Source organism: Sapajus apella, unplaced genomic scaffold (assembly GCF_009761245.1).
Source record: "Sapajus apella isolate SASKATOON/1434 unplaced genomic scaffold, GSC_monkey_1.0 scaffold8, whole genome shotgun sequence".
NCBI classification, from domain to species: Eukaryota; Metazoa; Chordata; class Mammalia; order Primates; family Cebidae; genus Sapajus; species Sapajus apella.
In genome coordinates this window covers 25,652,425-25,670,882 of record NW_022436948.1, presented here as the reverse complement: position 1 = coordinate 25,670,882, position 18,458 = coordinate 25,652,425, and the positions used below count along the sequence as shown (strand labels likewise).

General features: G+C 32.7%; 1 protein-coding gene across 3 annotated transcripts in view; it reads right to left on the bottom strand.

The window, feature by feature from the left end:
* TMPRSS15 (transmembrane serine protease 15) overlaps positions 1 to 18,458 on the bottom strand; it is a 129,196-nt gene that overhangs the window by 84,192 nt on the left and 26,546 nt on the right. For all 3 annotated transcript variants that reach the window (XM_032277137.1, XM_032277135.1, XM_032277136.1), the window contains exons 7-9: positions 14,691 to 14,822; positions 8,259 to 8,367; positions 4,806 to 4,912 (exon numbers count right to left, since the gene is read on the bottom strand). In XM_032277137.1, coding sequence (XP_032133028.1) covers positions 4,806 to 4,912; positions 8,259 to 8,367; positions 14,691 to 14,822 — 348 coding nt within the window. The remainder of the gene's footprint in view (positions 1 to 4,805; positions 4,913 to 8,258; positions 8,368 to 14,690; positions 14,823 to 18,458) is intronic.

Genomic DNA, 18,458 nt, shown 5'->3' with positions numbered 1-18,458 from the left:
GGATGCCTATAGTTTCAGCTACTTGGGAGGCTGAGACAGGAGAATCACTTGAACCCAGGAGGTGAAAGTTGCAGTGAGCTGAGATCGCATCACTGCACTCCAGCCTGGCAACAGAGCAAGACTGTTTCTGAAAAGAAAAAAAAAGTCCAGGAGCTTACCTTGAGTTCCATTAACCTGCTTCAGACAAACCCCCTAAAATGGTGTGGAATATGTTTCTGTAGAGATTTAATACAATTTTCATCAGGTATTCTTAAAGTCTCCTTGCTTAGTAAGAGTTCGAGGACCACAGATCCAGTGAAAGCCACCTATCTTACAGATCCAGGGAGTAATGGAGGGTAGTGGTTAAGAGCAGGGGCCCCAGCATCCGTATTTGAGTCCTGGTTCCATGTCTTACTAGACTTCTCTATGCCTCAGTTTCTTCCGTAGTGTTACAACACTTTTCCCATAAAGATTTGTGATAAGGAGTAAAAGTAATTCCCATGTAAGACAGTGACTGGTAATACTAAATGTTCAATGGATTCTATCTTTTGCTTCTCTATCTCACCAACTAGGCTGTAAACTTTGAAAAGGATGAGATTATAATATAGTATTTTCTGTACCTCTGTCATTGTACCAAAGCATAGGAGATTTTTAATCAATATTTGAGGGCATATGTCAAGATGTGAGTAAACAGAGTAATATAATTTGGCTACATAAAAGCGACAGGGTTTCTGTTGAAAGAAAAAAACCAATTACCTAATATCTTTTAAAGGACGACTTTTCCCCTAATATATCATAACAGATAAAATAATTTTTGACATTAATTCCTTAAGAAAATCTAACATCTTCTACTAAAATCTAAAACTTTTATGGATGGCAATTTATACGACTTATCAAGCAGTCACTTAAATGTGAATTAACTCATCATTTCTATGCTAACAGCAAAGGTTCTGGTGGATAGGTTTGTGAAAGGTATGATAAAGATGTGGAGAATTTGGAAAGAGAGCAATGGACAGGGAAGACCAACTTTCTACACAGTGTGATTCAACAGATCTAGTTCAAACTACTTATATTATCCAATTTACAAGAGTGAAAATGCTGCAACTAGACTACCATCTTTATTATAAAAAGAATTTCTAATATATTCAACACATCTTAGTGAGTGCTCATTATGAATTTAGTATGGGGTCAAGTGCTGATGACATAGAAAAGAAATAACCAGTTTCCTCTGTTAGAAGAATTCATATTAGTGAGTTAATAAAAATAACCATAGGCCAGGCGCAGTGGCTCATGCCTGCAATTCCAGCACTTGGGGAGGCTGAGGTGAGTGGATCACCCGACGTCAGGAGTTCAAGACCAGCCTGGCCAACATTGTGAAACCCCGCCTCTACTAAAAATACAAAAAAAATTAGCTGGGCATGGTGGCAGGCGCCTGTAATCTCAGCTATTTCTGGAGGCTGAAGAAAGAGAATCGCTTGAACCCAGGAGACGGAGGTTGCAGTGAGCCGAGGTCACGCCATTGCACACCAACCTGAGCAATAAGAGCAAAACTATGTCTCAAAAAATAAAATAAATAAATAAATAAACAAATAAGAATAGCAATAAAATAATTATATAAGGGAAAAATGCTATGGGAGTACTGAGGAATGAATCTTTAATTTTGCCAGCCAGTATGATTGGGGAATCTTTGAGAACTTCTGGAAGGGATGACTTAAGCAAAGCTAGTGCTTGCTAAAATAAACTTATCCACGTAATATACCCCTATCAACAGAAGTGAGTGTATGGGTGCTTCTGAGTATACATAAAAGTGTCCTAATAAAATCACAAAATTTATTGAAAACACTTTGCCTTGAATAATATTTGCATATATTAATTCCATATATGCAATGTGATTATTTTTGTTGTAGGTTAAGTTGGGAATTCAGGAATACACACTATGTTTATTACGTAACTTTGACTATAGCTATGCACACTTGTGTGTGCCTCAGTATAAGCATGGCCGTACACAATGTTAAGCTACAGTGTTAGAAATATATTGTCAGCAGTCCTGTGGGAATGGAGTACCACCTAAACACTTGAGATATAAAGAATGGCATAACAACTGTGCACTCAGAAACACAATTCCTAGGCTCAGCATTTTGAAACCGTTTTCAGTGTGCTAACCCAGGCAGTTTTGTTGTCTTTCCTCAAAGATGCATACAAACATTTATAGATTTTTCTGAATGCTAAATTAAGCAAGCTCACTCACCATCTTCTACCCCTTTCATATGAAATATTAATAATTATTATGACTATTTAATTTAATATTATACTTTCATCACTGCAACTTAAAGAAAACACTTTTGAAATAACTTTCCCAGCACTCTATTTTGATTTACTTCAATTTTCATAATTATTTGAAAACTACTGCACTGTCAGTTTATGTAATGTCTACATTTCTCTGATACTTTTTAGCAGTTAGAGAACTCTCACGTCATAACTATAGATTAAAATGACTGGAAACATACCTTTATAATTTGTTTATGCTGATTTACCCAATCAGATATGTAACAACTACTTTATGATAATAGATGCTTGTATTTCCTTATACTGTCTCTATACAATCAACTTGCCCTAAGTAAAATATTTATATTTTTCCTATATTGTACAAATAATAACAGTATTTGAGATTATATATTTTGAATTGGAACTTAATGAAAGCAGACCTTGTAACCATGTTTCACATAAAGAAATTGCTAAAACATTTAAGGAAAGATGAGCTTGTGACTTGAGAATAAAAGCATCAGCATTATTTTCATACAAATTAACTTTACAGTTATGGTAAATACTGCTTGTCTCCATTGATTATACACTATAATACCATGTGATAAAAATATATACCAATTGGTGTTAATTCAGATAAACAAATTTTGAGTTTTTACAATACACCAGACTTTGTGCTAGATGCCAAAGGTAAGATATTATTAGTTTTCTTAGAAAAAGTTAGAATTGTTAACTTTAAAATTTAACACCCAATACATTTTCTGATATTTTTAGATTATAATTAAAATATTTAATTTTTAAAACTTCAAAATAAATTTTTATTTCAAATACCTTAAAATTAAGCAACTACCTATTATACTGTAACTACACATTCATAGATGTTTTCTGCTTGGATATTCAGTTTCTTATTTTTTTTTATTAATTGTGCATTAGTCACATCATCATGCCTAATTATTTTAAAATTTATTCACAAATTGTTGACTCCCTAAACATCTGAAAATAGTATTTAGATAAATCATAGTATTTGAAAAATGAGAATATCTTGTGCCTACCACTTATTTACCCCCAACCTCTACAAATTTAGATTTTATCTTCTGTAGACATTATTAATAACACCTACATAATTAGTTTGGAAGACCATTTATTGAATCAACTCAAAGTGCTGACAACACTCCTTTAGACAGTGCAAGTGAAAAATATATGCTAAAGTTTATTAATGCCACATTAGTCCTTGGAAATATTTATATGAAGTAGCTTATTTGTCCACTTATGTAAATATTTATGTTGATCATAATTTTAAGAAACTGCATTTATCAGCTATAGAAATAGATTGTGAAATACTTGGACCATTTTTTAAGAGCCAATGTGACTTACCATGAGTTCACATGTTTTATATATACTTGTTATGATATTTGTACTTGGGCTTTTAAAGCACAAAGAATAATCGTATTGTTTTTCAAGTCAGAGAGTTTGAGTTTAATTTCTGCCTTCAACATATGTAATTGTGAACTTAGGGTCATTTAACATATTAGACCTCATTTTACTCTTCTGTAAAACATATTTTGCAGATTTGTTGAAAATATTAAATAAGAAAATGCACATTGATTATTCAGCAGAGTGCCACACATCAATACCTAATAAAAATGAGATATTGTTAGCATATGCTTAAATATTTCTCAAATCATTAAATAGGATTCACTTTTCGTTACCCACAAATACAATTTGAAAGGCAAAGTTCTTAAAATAGTTATTGTATAAAGTTTAATCACAGGTGTCACCAACCTTATCTTAGCTCAACACTTAACTATTTCTCCAACATACGAGAAAAATAGTTATTCCCTTTACTTTATTTCCATATTCTTTACCTCATCCTCATTTTATTTCCTCCTGGAATTTTGCCCCTAATTCCACTAGCTACTGTGAATAGGTCTGTGCACTTTGGGGCCAGGTGAAACAAAGTGGCATGGGCAAATGTATATTACTAGGACATCCCCTGCCCTCTTTTCAGCTTCTAGCCCTGTCCGTGTATAATGACAAATGGTTATGTAGTTACAATACCACCCATCCACAGCTACCATTTACTGAGCCTACCTCCTGGGCTAGACAATGTTTCAGACGCTTTATCAGTATTAGCCTGCAGGAGACTGACAAGCAGGGTGCACATCAAAAATGACAGCACCTCTGTGAATTTATAACCTATGCAATGTCAGAGACAAACAGAATGGTAGTTTTCAGGGATTGTCTGAATTTGGTTAATTGGGACTAACATTTAAACAATGTATGGTAACCAGATATATAATTATAATTCTTTGACAATTTTCACATAATTTTAAAGATATTAATTAGAGGACCACATGGTTAAAATGTAACTGTTTTATTATGAAGATCACAGAGTACTAATTTTCTAATTTTTATAATGAGAAGCAATTCTGTTTTTTTTTCTTTTGAGTTTTGTAAGTTTCAAGTCAATATTCACTTCAAAATCAAAGGGAAAACATATTACTCCAGAAAGTTACCCACATATTTTCATTTGCATAAGTAATTATATATTTGTTTCAACTTACCTCTCAAAATCTTGCTTGGTCCTACACCTTCATAAATATTTAATATATCTGTATAATATGTATTAAAATGATCAAAGCTCAGTTTAACAGAAAGTCCTTGGTTTACACTAAATGAAAAGCAAAAAATAGATCATCACACTTTTAGCAGTTGTCATATTTCTTAACTTATCCTAGAATTTGTATGTGTTTTCTTGTGGTACCACATAATATGATATCTACCCTCTTAAGTTTTTAAGTGTACAGTGCATTATTGCCAATTATGAACACAATGATGTACAGCAGATCTCTAGAACTTTTTAACTTGCAAGACTGAAATCTGTATTAGTGAATAACAACTCTCCATTGCTTAGTCCTCCCAGTCCCTGGCAACCACCATTCTACTTTCATTTCCGTGAGTTTAAGTACTTTCTATGCTTCATGTAAATGAGGTCATGCAGTATATATCTCTCTGTGGCTGGCTTATTTCACTTAGCAAAATATTCTCAAGGCTCTTCTATGTTGTATCATATACAAGATTTCCTTTTTTATGGCTGAATAATATTCGCATATATATCACATTTTCTTCAATCATCTGAAGATTGACATTCAGGTTCTTTTTATCTTTTCGTTACTGTAAATAATGCTGAAATGAACATGAGAGTACAGATATTTCATTGAGATAAATATTCAAAATTGGGAATGTTGCATCATATGGGAATTCTATTTTTAATTTTTTAAGGAACCTGCATACTGTTCTCCATAGCAGCTGTACCACTTCAGGTCTTCCCAAAATCATTTGTGGAAAGGATTATCCTTTCCCCTTTACGTTCTCTTAGTACCCTCATGGAAGATCATTTGATCATATATGTGAGGCTTTATTGTGGCTTTCTATTCTATGTCTGTCAGTATGTTACAGTTTTGATTACCATAGCTCTGTAATACGTTTTGAAATCAGAAAGTGTGAGCCCCCAAGTTTGTTCTTTTTTCAAGTTTGTTTTGGCTATTTGGGTTTTGTTGTGGTTCTAGGTGAATTTTTGGATTTTTTTTCTATTTCTGTAAAAAATGCCGTTGGTATTTTATAGGGCTTGCATCTGATCTGTACATCACTTTGGGCGATATAAATATTTTAACTATATTAAGTTTTCCAATTCATGTACATTTTTTATACCATCAAGGTGACAGCTATTATATTCTATTATTGTTATTCACATACGTAAATGTCTTTTCTAACAGAATTTATATGACTCAAGGACAGGGATTAATTCATGCATCCCTATATTATCCCTGTATTATCTAATACTTTGTAGAAACTAGTGCATTCTTATTTATATACAAAATAATTATCCAGCTGCCAGTATAAAAGCATGGAAGGAAAAGTGTGACAGGTTCATCAGAAAATTTAAAATTGATATTTAAACTTATTTTCATTTTCAGATAATAGTGTCAGAGAGGAGAGACTTAGTGAAACCTCTATTTACAACTCCACTGTCTTACTAAAATGTTTTAAAAAGAAATGTAAATAACTCCTCCAAGTGCTTTGTAAGTGCAAAGTTCCTCTGAACTCCTCAGAAAGGGAGATGGCTGAAAGAAATAAAAGTGTGTACAGGTGAAAATGTTTAAGCCTCCTTAGGCATGAGGTTAGCTAGATCATCTGCAAATGGACCCAGGAAAAGATTACAAGGGCTGGTGATACTTAGAGATTTAGTTTCCAAGGCCAAGATTGCATAAAAAATAGTTCTGTACCCAAGTACAGAACTATTATGCAGATTAGTTACATTTATAAATTATTTTCATTTCAGTGAAAGAAATTAAGATTTTCTGCAGCTTTCTACTGACATTTCAAATAAGTGATAAAGTTAACATTTTATTTTTCTAATGAGCAATGCTAATAGATATTTATAAATGCTTCTTGTAAGCTTGATGCAATGGGGTATGTGTGTTTGTGTGTGCACACACACACAATTAGGAGAATAAAATATTTGTGTATATGTTTTATATATATTGTTGAGTATATTGTTTTCACCTTACATTTGCATGTTTATATATATGTGGACATGGAATGTGGAAGTGAAATGTATATGGACTGATTCAGATGTCATTCAAGATAGATCAAAAAAGACATATAGAGGCTGTTCTATAAATATACAAATGTAGGGTGGAAACAATATTCTCCAACTTGGCTAATTTTTCAACTGGCAAGAATTACTTAGGACTGTCATTTTTAATTCATAGTCTTATTTTTGATATACCAATAGCATGCAGCCTAGAGCGTGAAACAATGAAAATTGTGTTTTTAGTTGTATCACATTACCTCACATGGGGCTGCAGTCCAAATAGAAGTGGAAAAAAAGAGAGAGATTCTTGCCTTGAACAATGCCAAGTAAATGTGTATAGAACAGTCTTTTTCTCACATCTCTTCTCTGAAATATGTCTACCCTGATGATTATTTTTGGGGTCATTTCATACTGTTTGGCAAGAACCCGAGGCTCTACTTTTGAACTTTATTTAATCAGCTATTATATTTATTGCCCTAGTTTTCTAGTGAGTCATCAGAATGATTAAAATTACATATTATCGGTCAGACTGGTAAAACATAATCTCATCTAGCTATTAAGAGAAATGAAATGAACTAACTAGAATGTAATTTTTCATAGTGAATTCTATGGAGTACTTATTCTGCATATTCTGTTGGGGAAATATTCAGCAGTTTAACAAGCAAGTTTTTATTGGAGACTTATATTGCATGTTAACATATTTAGGCTATAAGAAGTAACATTTTTAATAGTTTTAATAAATTTATTTCAGGATCTCATATATATGTGAGTACAAATTCTTTTTCTCCTTGGAGTATCTGGAAGGAATGTAAGGCGGTCCTTGCCTGTGAAAATGCTTAGGTAAACATTAGGGTAGGTCAGCTGTCAACAGCCTGATTATTTTGATTATCTTCATAATTGGATGGGTTAATTGAATTAAGAATATGGAGGTGAAATATATATTGACTGATCCAAATGTCATTCAAGATACAGCAAAAAAGACATATACAGAGGCTGTTCCCTGCTCTTAATCTGCTGTAACTGAATCATGTTTTAGAGATTTCCACACAGTAAGTGGCAAAATGAAAAAGAAAATATTTTACAGACAAATGCAGGTGATGTGAAATTCCACTTCTCATGATTTACAGTGTGTGCTGTTTGCCTGCCAGCACATGATCAATGTCAGCCACAGAAAGAGAAACTTCCTTCAGAACCCAATAAGATGACCCCATTTATTAGATAGTATTGTTCATAACACAGAATACCTTTTTAAAAGGTTAAAAAATGATAATTTTTGTTTATGGTTTGTCAGTTGGGAAGTCTTTGCTTTATAGTTAATGAAAACAATGATTCTTTAAAAAAAACTACTGAAAGCAGTAACACGTTGCATCAGAGAAATACTTTATGACTTAAGAACGGAACGTATAAGATAGTGTATTACCGTATGATCCACTGGCAAACAACAGTTGATTCAGAAGGTTTTGGATAATGAGTAGCCTGGAAAGATCCAGATGATTCAGTTAACAAAAATCTTCCATCACAAGCTGTGGCTGCAAAACGATGCCAATTAATGTTACACAAAAACAATCTTGGGATTCAAACTGGCTGCAAGACATTTCACAGAACACTTGTGGCAGAATCTTTACAAGGCTATTTTATAAAATTGAAATGACCAAATGATCATAAGATTTCATATTTAAAACTTATTAGCCATTTTCAAATACTCATACACATCCTATCATGGAGTACATTAGAAAAGCATTGTCTTTCTAAAACCTTTCTCTAAGCTGCACTTTAGGTGTATTCTTCCATATTTGCAAGGAAATAAATATATCTGAATTGAAAACTGCCAGTTTAGACAGATAACTAGTCATTTTTGTCTTATTTTTGTAATTAAATTGGAGCTAGGTAAATTTCAAATATATGTATAAAGTGCTTTGTTTTTTGAAAATGATTAGAATAAGGCCAGGAAAATGGTAGTACTAGTGGCCTGTGCAGAATTCCATCCAACAAATCTGTTAGCCCATATTTTAAAGTTTTTAAGGAGCTTTATAAGGAGCTACTCCTTTGGGAGTAGCTAGCTCAATATTTTCAATATTTTCTTACAATAATCCTGATTCTGCCTTTTGCTTTCCATAATTACTCATTTTCCTCTTTTAGTTTTATAGCAGATTTATTTCATGAACCTCTCCTTAATGTCATGCATTATTAGTTGCCTTTAATTTATATCTGAATTCATTCAAATTAGATTAAAATCTTCTTGAAGGCATGAACCAAGAGCTATTACTTATAGATTTTTGGTTTTTTTATATGCAAAAAACCACCTTGATTTTCACAATTTTTAGTCTTTCTTACATTATTTTCCTCCTGGTTAGTTACTTGGTTATGTTGACACAATATTCTAAAATTATGACCCCTACAATGTGTTCTTTATCTCTGCATATAACAAACTCTTCATATGGAGAAGCATTAATGGAGGATAGAAAAATCAAAGAAATATGTCAAAATGTCATTTTTGAAATCTGAGTGTTCAGAGTAAGCTACTTCTAAATTGAGCTATGAAAAAGCTCATTGTAACATTATAAAGTGATTCTATCAAATTACATAATACAAGCTATTTTATGACAAAATATTTTATGTATATAAAAATAAACAGATTAAAAACTAGAGCGCAAATAGAAACCTTAATAAAAATTTCATGTTTTTATTGGGTTTTTGCTATTTTTGGCATATTTTTTTTAAATGGGTAAACATTTACTTTGATAAGTTTATTATTGAAAGTCTGCTTAAAAACAATGGCCTAGAAATTCATTGCTAGCTTATGATTTGACAACCTGATTCCCAGAAGAAGAAAAGAACAAAGAAATAAAGAACAGGAAAAAAAGAACAAAGATAAGAAAACAAAAGATAATAATTCAAGAAGCAGAGATTAAATTCTGAACAATGCAACATAGATCACTGGAAAAAAAGAAAAATTGTGGTTTGTTGAGTTAATTTAATTGCCTTATGTATAATAATGACTGCAACAAAGAAAATTAAGGCTAATTTTTCATGATTTGAAGATAAGTAGTAAAATATGTGACTTTCTAATGACTTGCTAAATAATTTTCTAGTTGTAAAAGCAATTCTCTTTTCTCACCCTCAGCTTTCTTTTCCACTGTAAACCATGCCAAAAAAACAGGGTAATTAATGCCTTAGATTCAAAGACCATAAAAACCAAAATGGTATTTGCTTGTATTTGATGTCATATACAAAGCTTTTAAATCACAGTTGGTCAAGAAACAACATGGACTGAAAATTGTAGGACCTGTGGTAATGCCTGCTGCTACTGTAAAGTTCATATTTGAGTTCTACTTAAGGACCAATGAGGTAGAGTGCTCAATCCTATCAGTGCTAAAATACAACTGCTAACATTTACAGAGTGTTTGCTATGTGCCAGTCATTTTCTAAAGTTATTTTATATGTATAAATGTAATTTGCATAACAACTCTGTGAAGTTATGAGGGAAACTGAGGCATATTGGGTTAAATAACTACCATAAGGCCTCCTAGCTTACCAGCAACAATTTAAAGCCAGGCAATCTTATTTAACTGCATACCGTGGTATATTGCCTAATATTACAATATGTTTTTATAACTATCACTATCATGATGACATCACTCACACTTTGAACTAAAAAGCAGGGGGGAAAGCATGAATAAAAGAAGAAACAGAAAAATTTTAAGAGATTTCCATCTTTTTCAATGTTCTCAAATTTAAAATATAAATCACATTTGCAATAATATTCCAGAACAAACAAGAGGAAGAGAGAGAGAGAGAGAGAGAGAGAGAGAGAGAGAGCAAAACAAGATCCCTTTAACAATTTGTAAAACCTGCTTGTAAAGCTGATAAAAGTTTAGTTATCATTCCCATCTATTCACTACACATTTTTTGGGAAAGATATCAACAGCTTTGTGCTGCACAACACGAGTCATAATTTTCCAAAAAGCTGAATTATGTCACTAGTTTCAAAGATGGTTCTATGTTTGAAAAATCCTGTTTCAGTTCTTTCCTGAGCACATGACTAAACTACACTTCCCCAAATCCCTTGCAGTCAGATAAGGTCATGTGACTGAGTTGGCCAATGAGCGAGTGTAAAAGTCACTGTGTCTGTTTCCAAATATGGTTTCCAAATTTATCTGTAACATTCTTCCTTTGTCAGTCAGCTGGTTGTAAAGGATCTAGTGGAGGATTCTGGGGACAGAGAGTGGCAAGTAAGGAGCAGGCATCCTGAACGCCTACAGAGAGCACAGCCGTTTGCCATCTTTCTTTCACCATGATATGGGTGATAAACAAACTGATATTGCCTTAAATTGTTAAGATTGTTTATCATATTATTTAGCCTGTCCTAAAAAATATGATCAATTTTCCTGTCCTGTTTTCTATCATGTTACTAAGTTTTAGTGGGAATGGATACTCTACAGGCCAAATTCTGCTCTAATTAGGCTCTAGTCAATTCCTGCATACAAGTAAACATAGAGACTATTTCAAAAGGTATTTAAAATAAAATTATGGTAGTATTGAATTATTTCTAATAGCAAAGTTCAGAATGCCAAAATATTATCATTTCAGGATAGAAGCTTGTGTAAGGCGCTTTGTCATACATTTTTAAAATTTAATTTCAGGATGTTTCTGGAGAACCTAATAGTACAAGTGACCATGAAGCAGGATAGGTTTGTAGAAAAAATAACACAGTTGTGGATGAGTAGGATTGCTGGATGTTAGGATTATGACTTTTTAGACTGTGCAGTGCTTTCTAGTGCAGCATCAGAAAAAAAAATTCTGAGTGGAAGATAAATGAGCCTGTCAAATAATATCAGCTATTCTATTGCACTATCAGAAACGTTGCCTGAAAGGGGATGGAATTAATAAGGATATGCACTTAGGACCCACTAAGAGCTCCCTCTGCTGGCTCAATATTCACTAATTACGTCTTTGCTTATGGCATTGAAATCTCCAAGATGTATAAATCAAACATGATCTATGCTTACCCACCAAGCTCTATTATGCATATACACATGAGGCATACAAACTATGAGAACACTTGCCAACTTCCAAAGAGTTAAGCATTGTCTTAAATGCTGTGAATCAGCATCTTTCCTTCTCGTAGGTCAGCTAAAAAGTGAACTTTCTTGCTGATATAATTCTGATCAGAAGAGAAAAACAATTTAAAGAAATCTTGGTTCAGCTATAGTCAGCTGTAAGTGTGAAAACCTAAATAAGTAAAGACTAAAAGGGAAGCTGCATGAGGAAGACAACATTAATAACACAAACCAGAATCAGAGCTCACAGCTGGAGCAAAATATGTGTAAATCAATGAGAAAGAGTAAAGTTCAACTTTATATTGGAATAATTATCTTAAATTAATTTTATAAATTTTTCCGTGAATACAGATTGATGGATGGGGGCTTTCAGGTGGAAATAATGCTGCTGGAAGTTGGAGTTGGTGCTGAAATTCACTAGGCTTGTGGGCTCACCATCATCAATGAATGAAGCAACTTAAAATGAATGAAGCAACTTAAAATGAATAAAGCAACTGGTAATCTTGAAATCTCTCTTGATAAAAAAGATTGATTTAAACAATTTTATCCTATACATAATTTGAATTTCTTTACCAAAATGGACACAATACTTTCTTTAAACAACAAAAAAAGAGAATCAAGAAAATGGAAAGTGACGGTGTGCAGCGTTGAGAGTGTTGGTGACATGAAAGGCTGGTAACTATTAAGGTTCAATAAACCAAAAAATCTTCACATACTCGTGTAATAATGCAGTTTGACTATATTTTTTAAAAGCAATTTTAGATGGTTACTCCCATTCTAATATTGAGGCTCATCTCTTGAATTTAGAATGGCTCAGAAAAAATAATTCATTAATTCATAGCATTAAAACTTAGTTTAGGACAAACTATCGCACTTACATGATACTCTTATGGTTCTTTTTTATATGTACTGATATTAGTTTATCATGAACCTTATGAACTCCAGAGAGTAATAACAAAATAATAGGTGCAATATATTTTTCAAATATTTGATCATATATTTTGTTAGTTATGCCTTTTCCTCTATTTAAGGATATAGATCATCATTTTATTGGCTTAAATCCATGTGTCTAAGTTGACCTACACTATTATTTTTGAAACAGAAATCAGCATCACCTTTGCTGCCTCATGATGGCACACTTGTACCATATCCTCCCTGAAAAGATTTTAGAAAATGCCTGAAAACCATAGCAAAACAAGAACACTTCTTTCTTCTTCTTTGAGTAACTTAGTTACATAAAATAGATTAAAAAATATTCTGTAGACTGCACTTTCTTCCAATATGTTCTGAGTGAACTTCAAAGTATGTAGTTAAACTTTAAAGGTCTGAATTTTATCCAAGAACTTTTGAAAGAGATTGCTTAGTGGAAGTCTCTATAGTAGAGTGGCCTTTTGTGAGTTGTTACTGGGAAACAGACCAACTGCCTGGCTTTTAAAGTACGTACTAAGTGGAGAGGTAGTTTTTAAAACTTTGGTCATTATCAGAATACTCATCTTCCATTAATATCAAGCAAGATTAGAAAAGAGTACCAAATAATGGAAAAGTTTAGCAAATAGTAACTACAGTCTTCAACACACTTTGGGCACTAATTGTACTTATGGTCAGTTTTAAAACTGATTATAAACCATACCAAAAAATGTGCAGTTTAATGCTTTCCGTTAAATAAAAAAATATAGGTTAGACTTATCCAAATACAGCAGTCTCCCCTTATCCACAGGGGATGTTCTAAGAACTCCAGTGGATGCCTGAACCATGGGTAATAGCCCTGTATCTACCATGTTTTTTCCTATACATACACACCTATGATAAGGTTTGACTTAGAAATTAGGCACCAAGGGAGATTAACAACAATAATCACTAGTAAAATAGAACAGTTATACCGATACTCAGAATGACGTGCAATTTTATACTTATACATTGTTTATTTCTGGAATTTTCCATTTACTAGTGTCACCTGTGGTTAAAAATGGGTAGTTGAAACTCGAAACCTGAAATAAGGGAGAACTATTGTAGTTCTATGTGGAAATCTTCTTCAATATGTTACATACAAAAATAAATTACCTATTTAGATACTGCTTTCCAGTAAACTTTCCTAAGGGAATCCAGCTTTAAAAGGAAGAAATAAGACAAAGAGTAAATATGTTTAAATCCACTAGAGCTATGCTTGGTATATGGTAAGTGCTACTTAAGTCCCAAATAATAATAATAATAATAGTAAAATAACATTATTGTCATTAACACTCAAAAAAGATGCCAAAATATACAAGTGAAACACAGATGTTTTACTTATGGGACATTAAGTTCTTATTCATATCTTGTTTCCATTATTTATAGAACTACAAGAGGCAAATAAGAGCAGCAATCAAATTTTCAAGCTGGTTCTCATTGAGTTAGGCACTGTTAAAATGTTGAAAGGAAAAGACTGATATGATAGTGAAAAAACATGAAAAGAAATGAGAATGTATATCAGAGAAGAGACAAAAATTTAGCGACACCCATCCCCACATTTATGACAGACATTGTTAATCACATCTTCCTTTCTGTAGTGATCAAAAGAAATCCAACAAAATTTTCTGTTTAATTAATCATTATGTTTAGTATTATTTTTAAGTTTAGGAAAATATCAATACAATTTTTTTTAGATTTTGTATTATGTTATACTGTTTGTAGTTTCAGGTCTCTGAGATTAGTGCGTGCGTGTGTGTGTGTGTGCGTGCACGTGCATGCGTGTTTGTGTGTCTAAAGTGAGGGAGGATAAAATGGAAGGGGAAAGAATAGGGGTGTAAACTTACCACATGTTTTATTGTCTTCATCAGAACCATCTGGACAGTTTAATTCTCCATCACAAAACAAATCAGCTGCTATACATGTTAGAGCATCAGCACAAGGACTTGAACCAGACGGGCACTCTATTGAGACATTTCCTTTAAAAAATGACTGAAATTTTTAAATTTCCAATTGATGAGATACGTACAGTGTTAAAACATTTAATATGCTTTTTGCCATTGGGGTTCTTACTTATAAGTATATTCTTTAACTGCCATAGAAATATTTATTTCATTTTAAGATCAATCATTTGTAAAATTAGAGCATTTTAAATTTTGAAATTTCATGTGGGGCAATTTTGGAAAGTTTATTACATCATCTGCAGCATCCAGCAGCCACTTGATTTACTCATAAGCTTATTATTTGAAAATACAGTGGCTTAAGTCAGCATTTCTATTTTGTAGAGTAAATTGACCAAAGTCATTTTAAAATAAGATAAAATACTTAAAATTCCCAGTACATTGCAACATTAAACAATGAAGAAACCTAATGGCTATTCTATCTCTTTTTCCCTTGGGTCAGAGATTCTTAGGGGGTACACTGTAAACACACCCCTTCAGGGTTTCATGTCATCTTCTGGAGGGAATCTGAACAATTTGCCCCTCTCAGCCTGTCTTGACTTTTACTTGCCCACTTTCATAAACTTAAGTCTAGATGCACCAAGAAACACATTTTACTTCTAGAAATTAACTTGGAAAATGTAAGAGCAATTCTGAAAATAAGACATATTCTTACATGCCCACAAGATAAAGACTTTTAATTTTATTTTATTTTTCAGGCCAATGTGGAAATTTGAATATTTTTGCCTCTGAATACAATAATAGTGATGGTGCAAAGTTTTGGAAATCTTTAATTCAACAGCATTATTTTTCCCTTTTTGGTTATTGTTCTTGATCTTAAAGCCAGAACTGTACTGCCATCTGCTGGGTTTTAAAAATATGAAAATCTGTAATTTCTCTTTCTGCTCTATAAAATTAATTAGCAAAATAAATATGTTCATGTCAATGAATCTACTAAGTTAATCCTTAATTAAAAATATTTATAGATTTTTACTGAGTATACATAGAACTAAATGAGATATTTGTAGCTGGCTGTAATTAAAATGAATATGAACCAATGGGAAATTCATGGAATACCCATCTAAAATTATATGACAGGGTAAAGATCAGAGCCATTCTCAAATGACAGATAACTCCTATGTAGGAAAACAATAAATAATAATAAAAATATTATTTACTAAACCCAATTGCATATACTTGTTGATACATAAGAGCAATTCATCAAAAATCATTAACCATTGAGTTACTAATCCAGAAAGGCAGAGGATTTGATAGAATCTCTTAAGTGCTTTATAAATAAATAAACTAAAAAAGGAACTATGCTTGAAACTGTCTTATTTTATGAGTAGCTAATAGATGTCCAAGTACTCAGCATTTCAAAGACTAGATTTTGGGATATTGCTAGGAACATATATCACTTTGACTATCCTAATGCTTCTTGTGGGAGCTTCACTTTCTGATGCATCACATCTCTGTTGGTTATCTGTTGACTGAACCTCAAAATCACACCAGCAAGTGATATCCATTGGACTTGATTGATCTTATGAATAATCATTTATTGATCCCACAAGTATTTATTTTCTGCACATTTTTGTCATGGAGTTTTAAGAGATGGAGATAAAAGAATGAGTAAGGCAGAGCCTCTCTCCTTTCGTGAAGCTTGAAGTTTAGTGGAGGAACGGGTTTATTTACAAATAATTTTTTTAAGAGAGATACTTAAAAAGTGCTATGGGAGCACCAAAGTTTAAGCAATTAGTTTCCTTCTAAGGCAAGAATTACAAACATCTTTATAGAAGTGGTCATATTTAAATTAGTTTTTGAAGAATGCCTAGAAATGCACCAGGAGGAGAGCTGTATGGAATGTATTTAGTGATATGTCAGGAGCAAGTCAATATATGGGAAACAAATGAGTCTCACTAACCTAGACGGATGTTTATGGAAGGCATAGTAAGAAAGGAGTTTGGTACTAGATTCTAGGGGAACCTTTAATCTTTTTTAAGTGTTAGAAACATTTTTCAATAGGCAATGGCATTGAAAGATTTTTACATATATGTACGATATGACTAGTCCATGTTTCATAAAGGCAGTTGTTGGACCATGTGAAACACCACGTGAATAAGACCACTCGAGAAGCTGTTTCAATGGTCCTAGTGAAAGTTGATGAGGGCTAGAACTCTCACAATGGCAGAGGAGATGGGACATGGGCTCAATTGCTACTTACAGGTAAAACTGATGATCTTCAGTGATTACATGTGCTTCTGAACAGGATTAGTGGAGGTGGAGAATGGAATGCTAAGGAATTGGCAGTTGAATGACTGGAGAGGCCAGTTCTGTTACTATGGCCATTAGTCTCAATACTGTTTATGAGATGGACAAATTGTGAGATTAGAAACTGAGTCTAGTTTGAAGTATTTTGACTTTAAGTTAGAATATTAAAGTTGGAATCTTAAGTTGCACTCTGCATCTCTCCAGACTGTTTCATAAACACACTTCATCTGACTGGGTCCATGAGGAACAGAAGTTTCCCATATTAAAACTAATACGGAAAATATGAATGTAATTTTTATACGATTGTAGTCCGTTTTAAAATTTTTGTCAAATTGTTTTTTTACTGAGTCTTCTTTCTTGCTCTCTTTCATTTTCTACATGAATATACGGGACTACAATTTCTAACAAAACTGTCAATTAAAATATCAGCTGTTACACCCAGCCAGATGCCAGTTTAATTTAAATGGTTTGCCCTCTCAAACTAGAGTTTTTTGACTTGAGTATTACTTGCTTCGCATTTTATTACCTAATTTTGTCCTAATATTTCTTTTATTCTAAGAAGTCTATGCCAAATTGCAAAACTATTCAAATTTCATTAATATTAGGCATTATTAACTTCAGTGGGAAAAATGCACTTGTTTTCTGTAATCTATGTGGCATTTTACCTTCAGGACACTAACTTTTGACATATGATAAAAACACACCAGTAAATTAGCATTACTTGGAATTCAGCAAAAAGAAGGCTTTAATTATACATTTGTAGTTGCATCATGAAAAATTCAGTATACACTCAAAGATGATTACTTCAGAGGAATCCAATATCAAAACAATTTTCAGTGATTTGGCACTAGGAACCTCCGTGCCTATTGAATACAGGCTCTGTGTTAGGCATTGTGGAGGGTAAAAATAATAAAATCAATTATTTTTTGCCTTCCAAATAATTTGCAAGAGATGTTATATACGATATGGTAAACCGAAACCATGGTTTGGAAATCATAGATTTTATTTTCCCCACTATTTGAAAAGGGATAATAGTACTTGGTGGCCAAAATTGTTTAAGACAAATTAAGCCCAAGATCCTGATAGCTTACTCAGTAGAAGCAGAATCTTCATCCATGAATGTTTGCCTTTAAAGTTTTATTTCACCACACTATATTGGAAAATAGGTATCACCTTACAGAAATTCTCATTTACTGTGATAGAACAAATTTAGGTTTTTTAAAAATGTATTTTAAGCAAGACTATGGATTTTCAATCCAATTGAAATTATGGTAGAAAGATGCTTTAGTAGTCTTGATACCACGTGAGCAGGAATGCCTTAAATTAGAGGAGAGTGCTTAGCAATATAAATGTTGTTTTCTCAAGCGCAGAAAAAGAATAATTCCTAAAGTCACAATACGTTTGGTG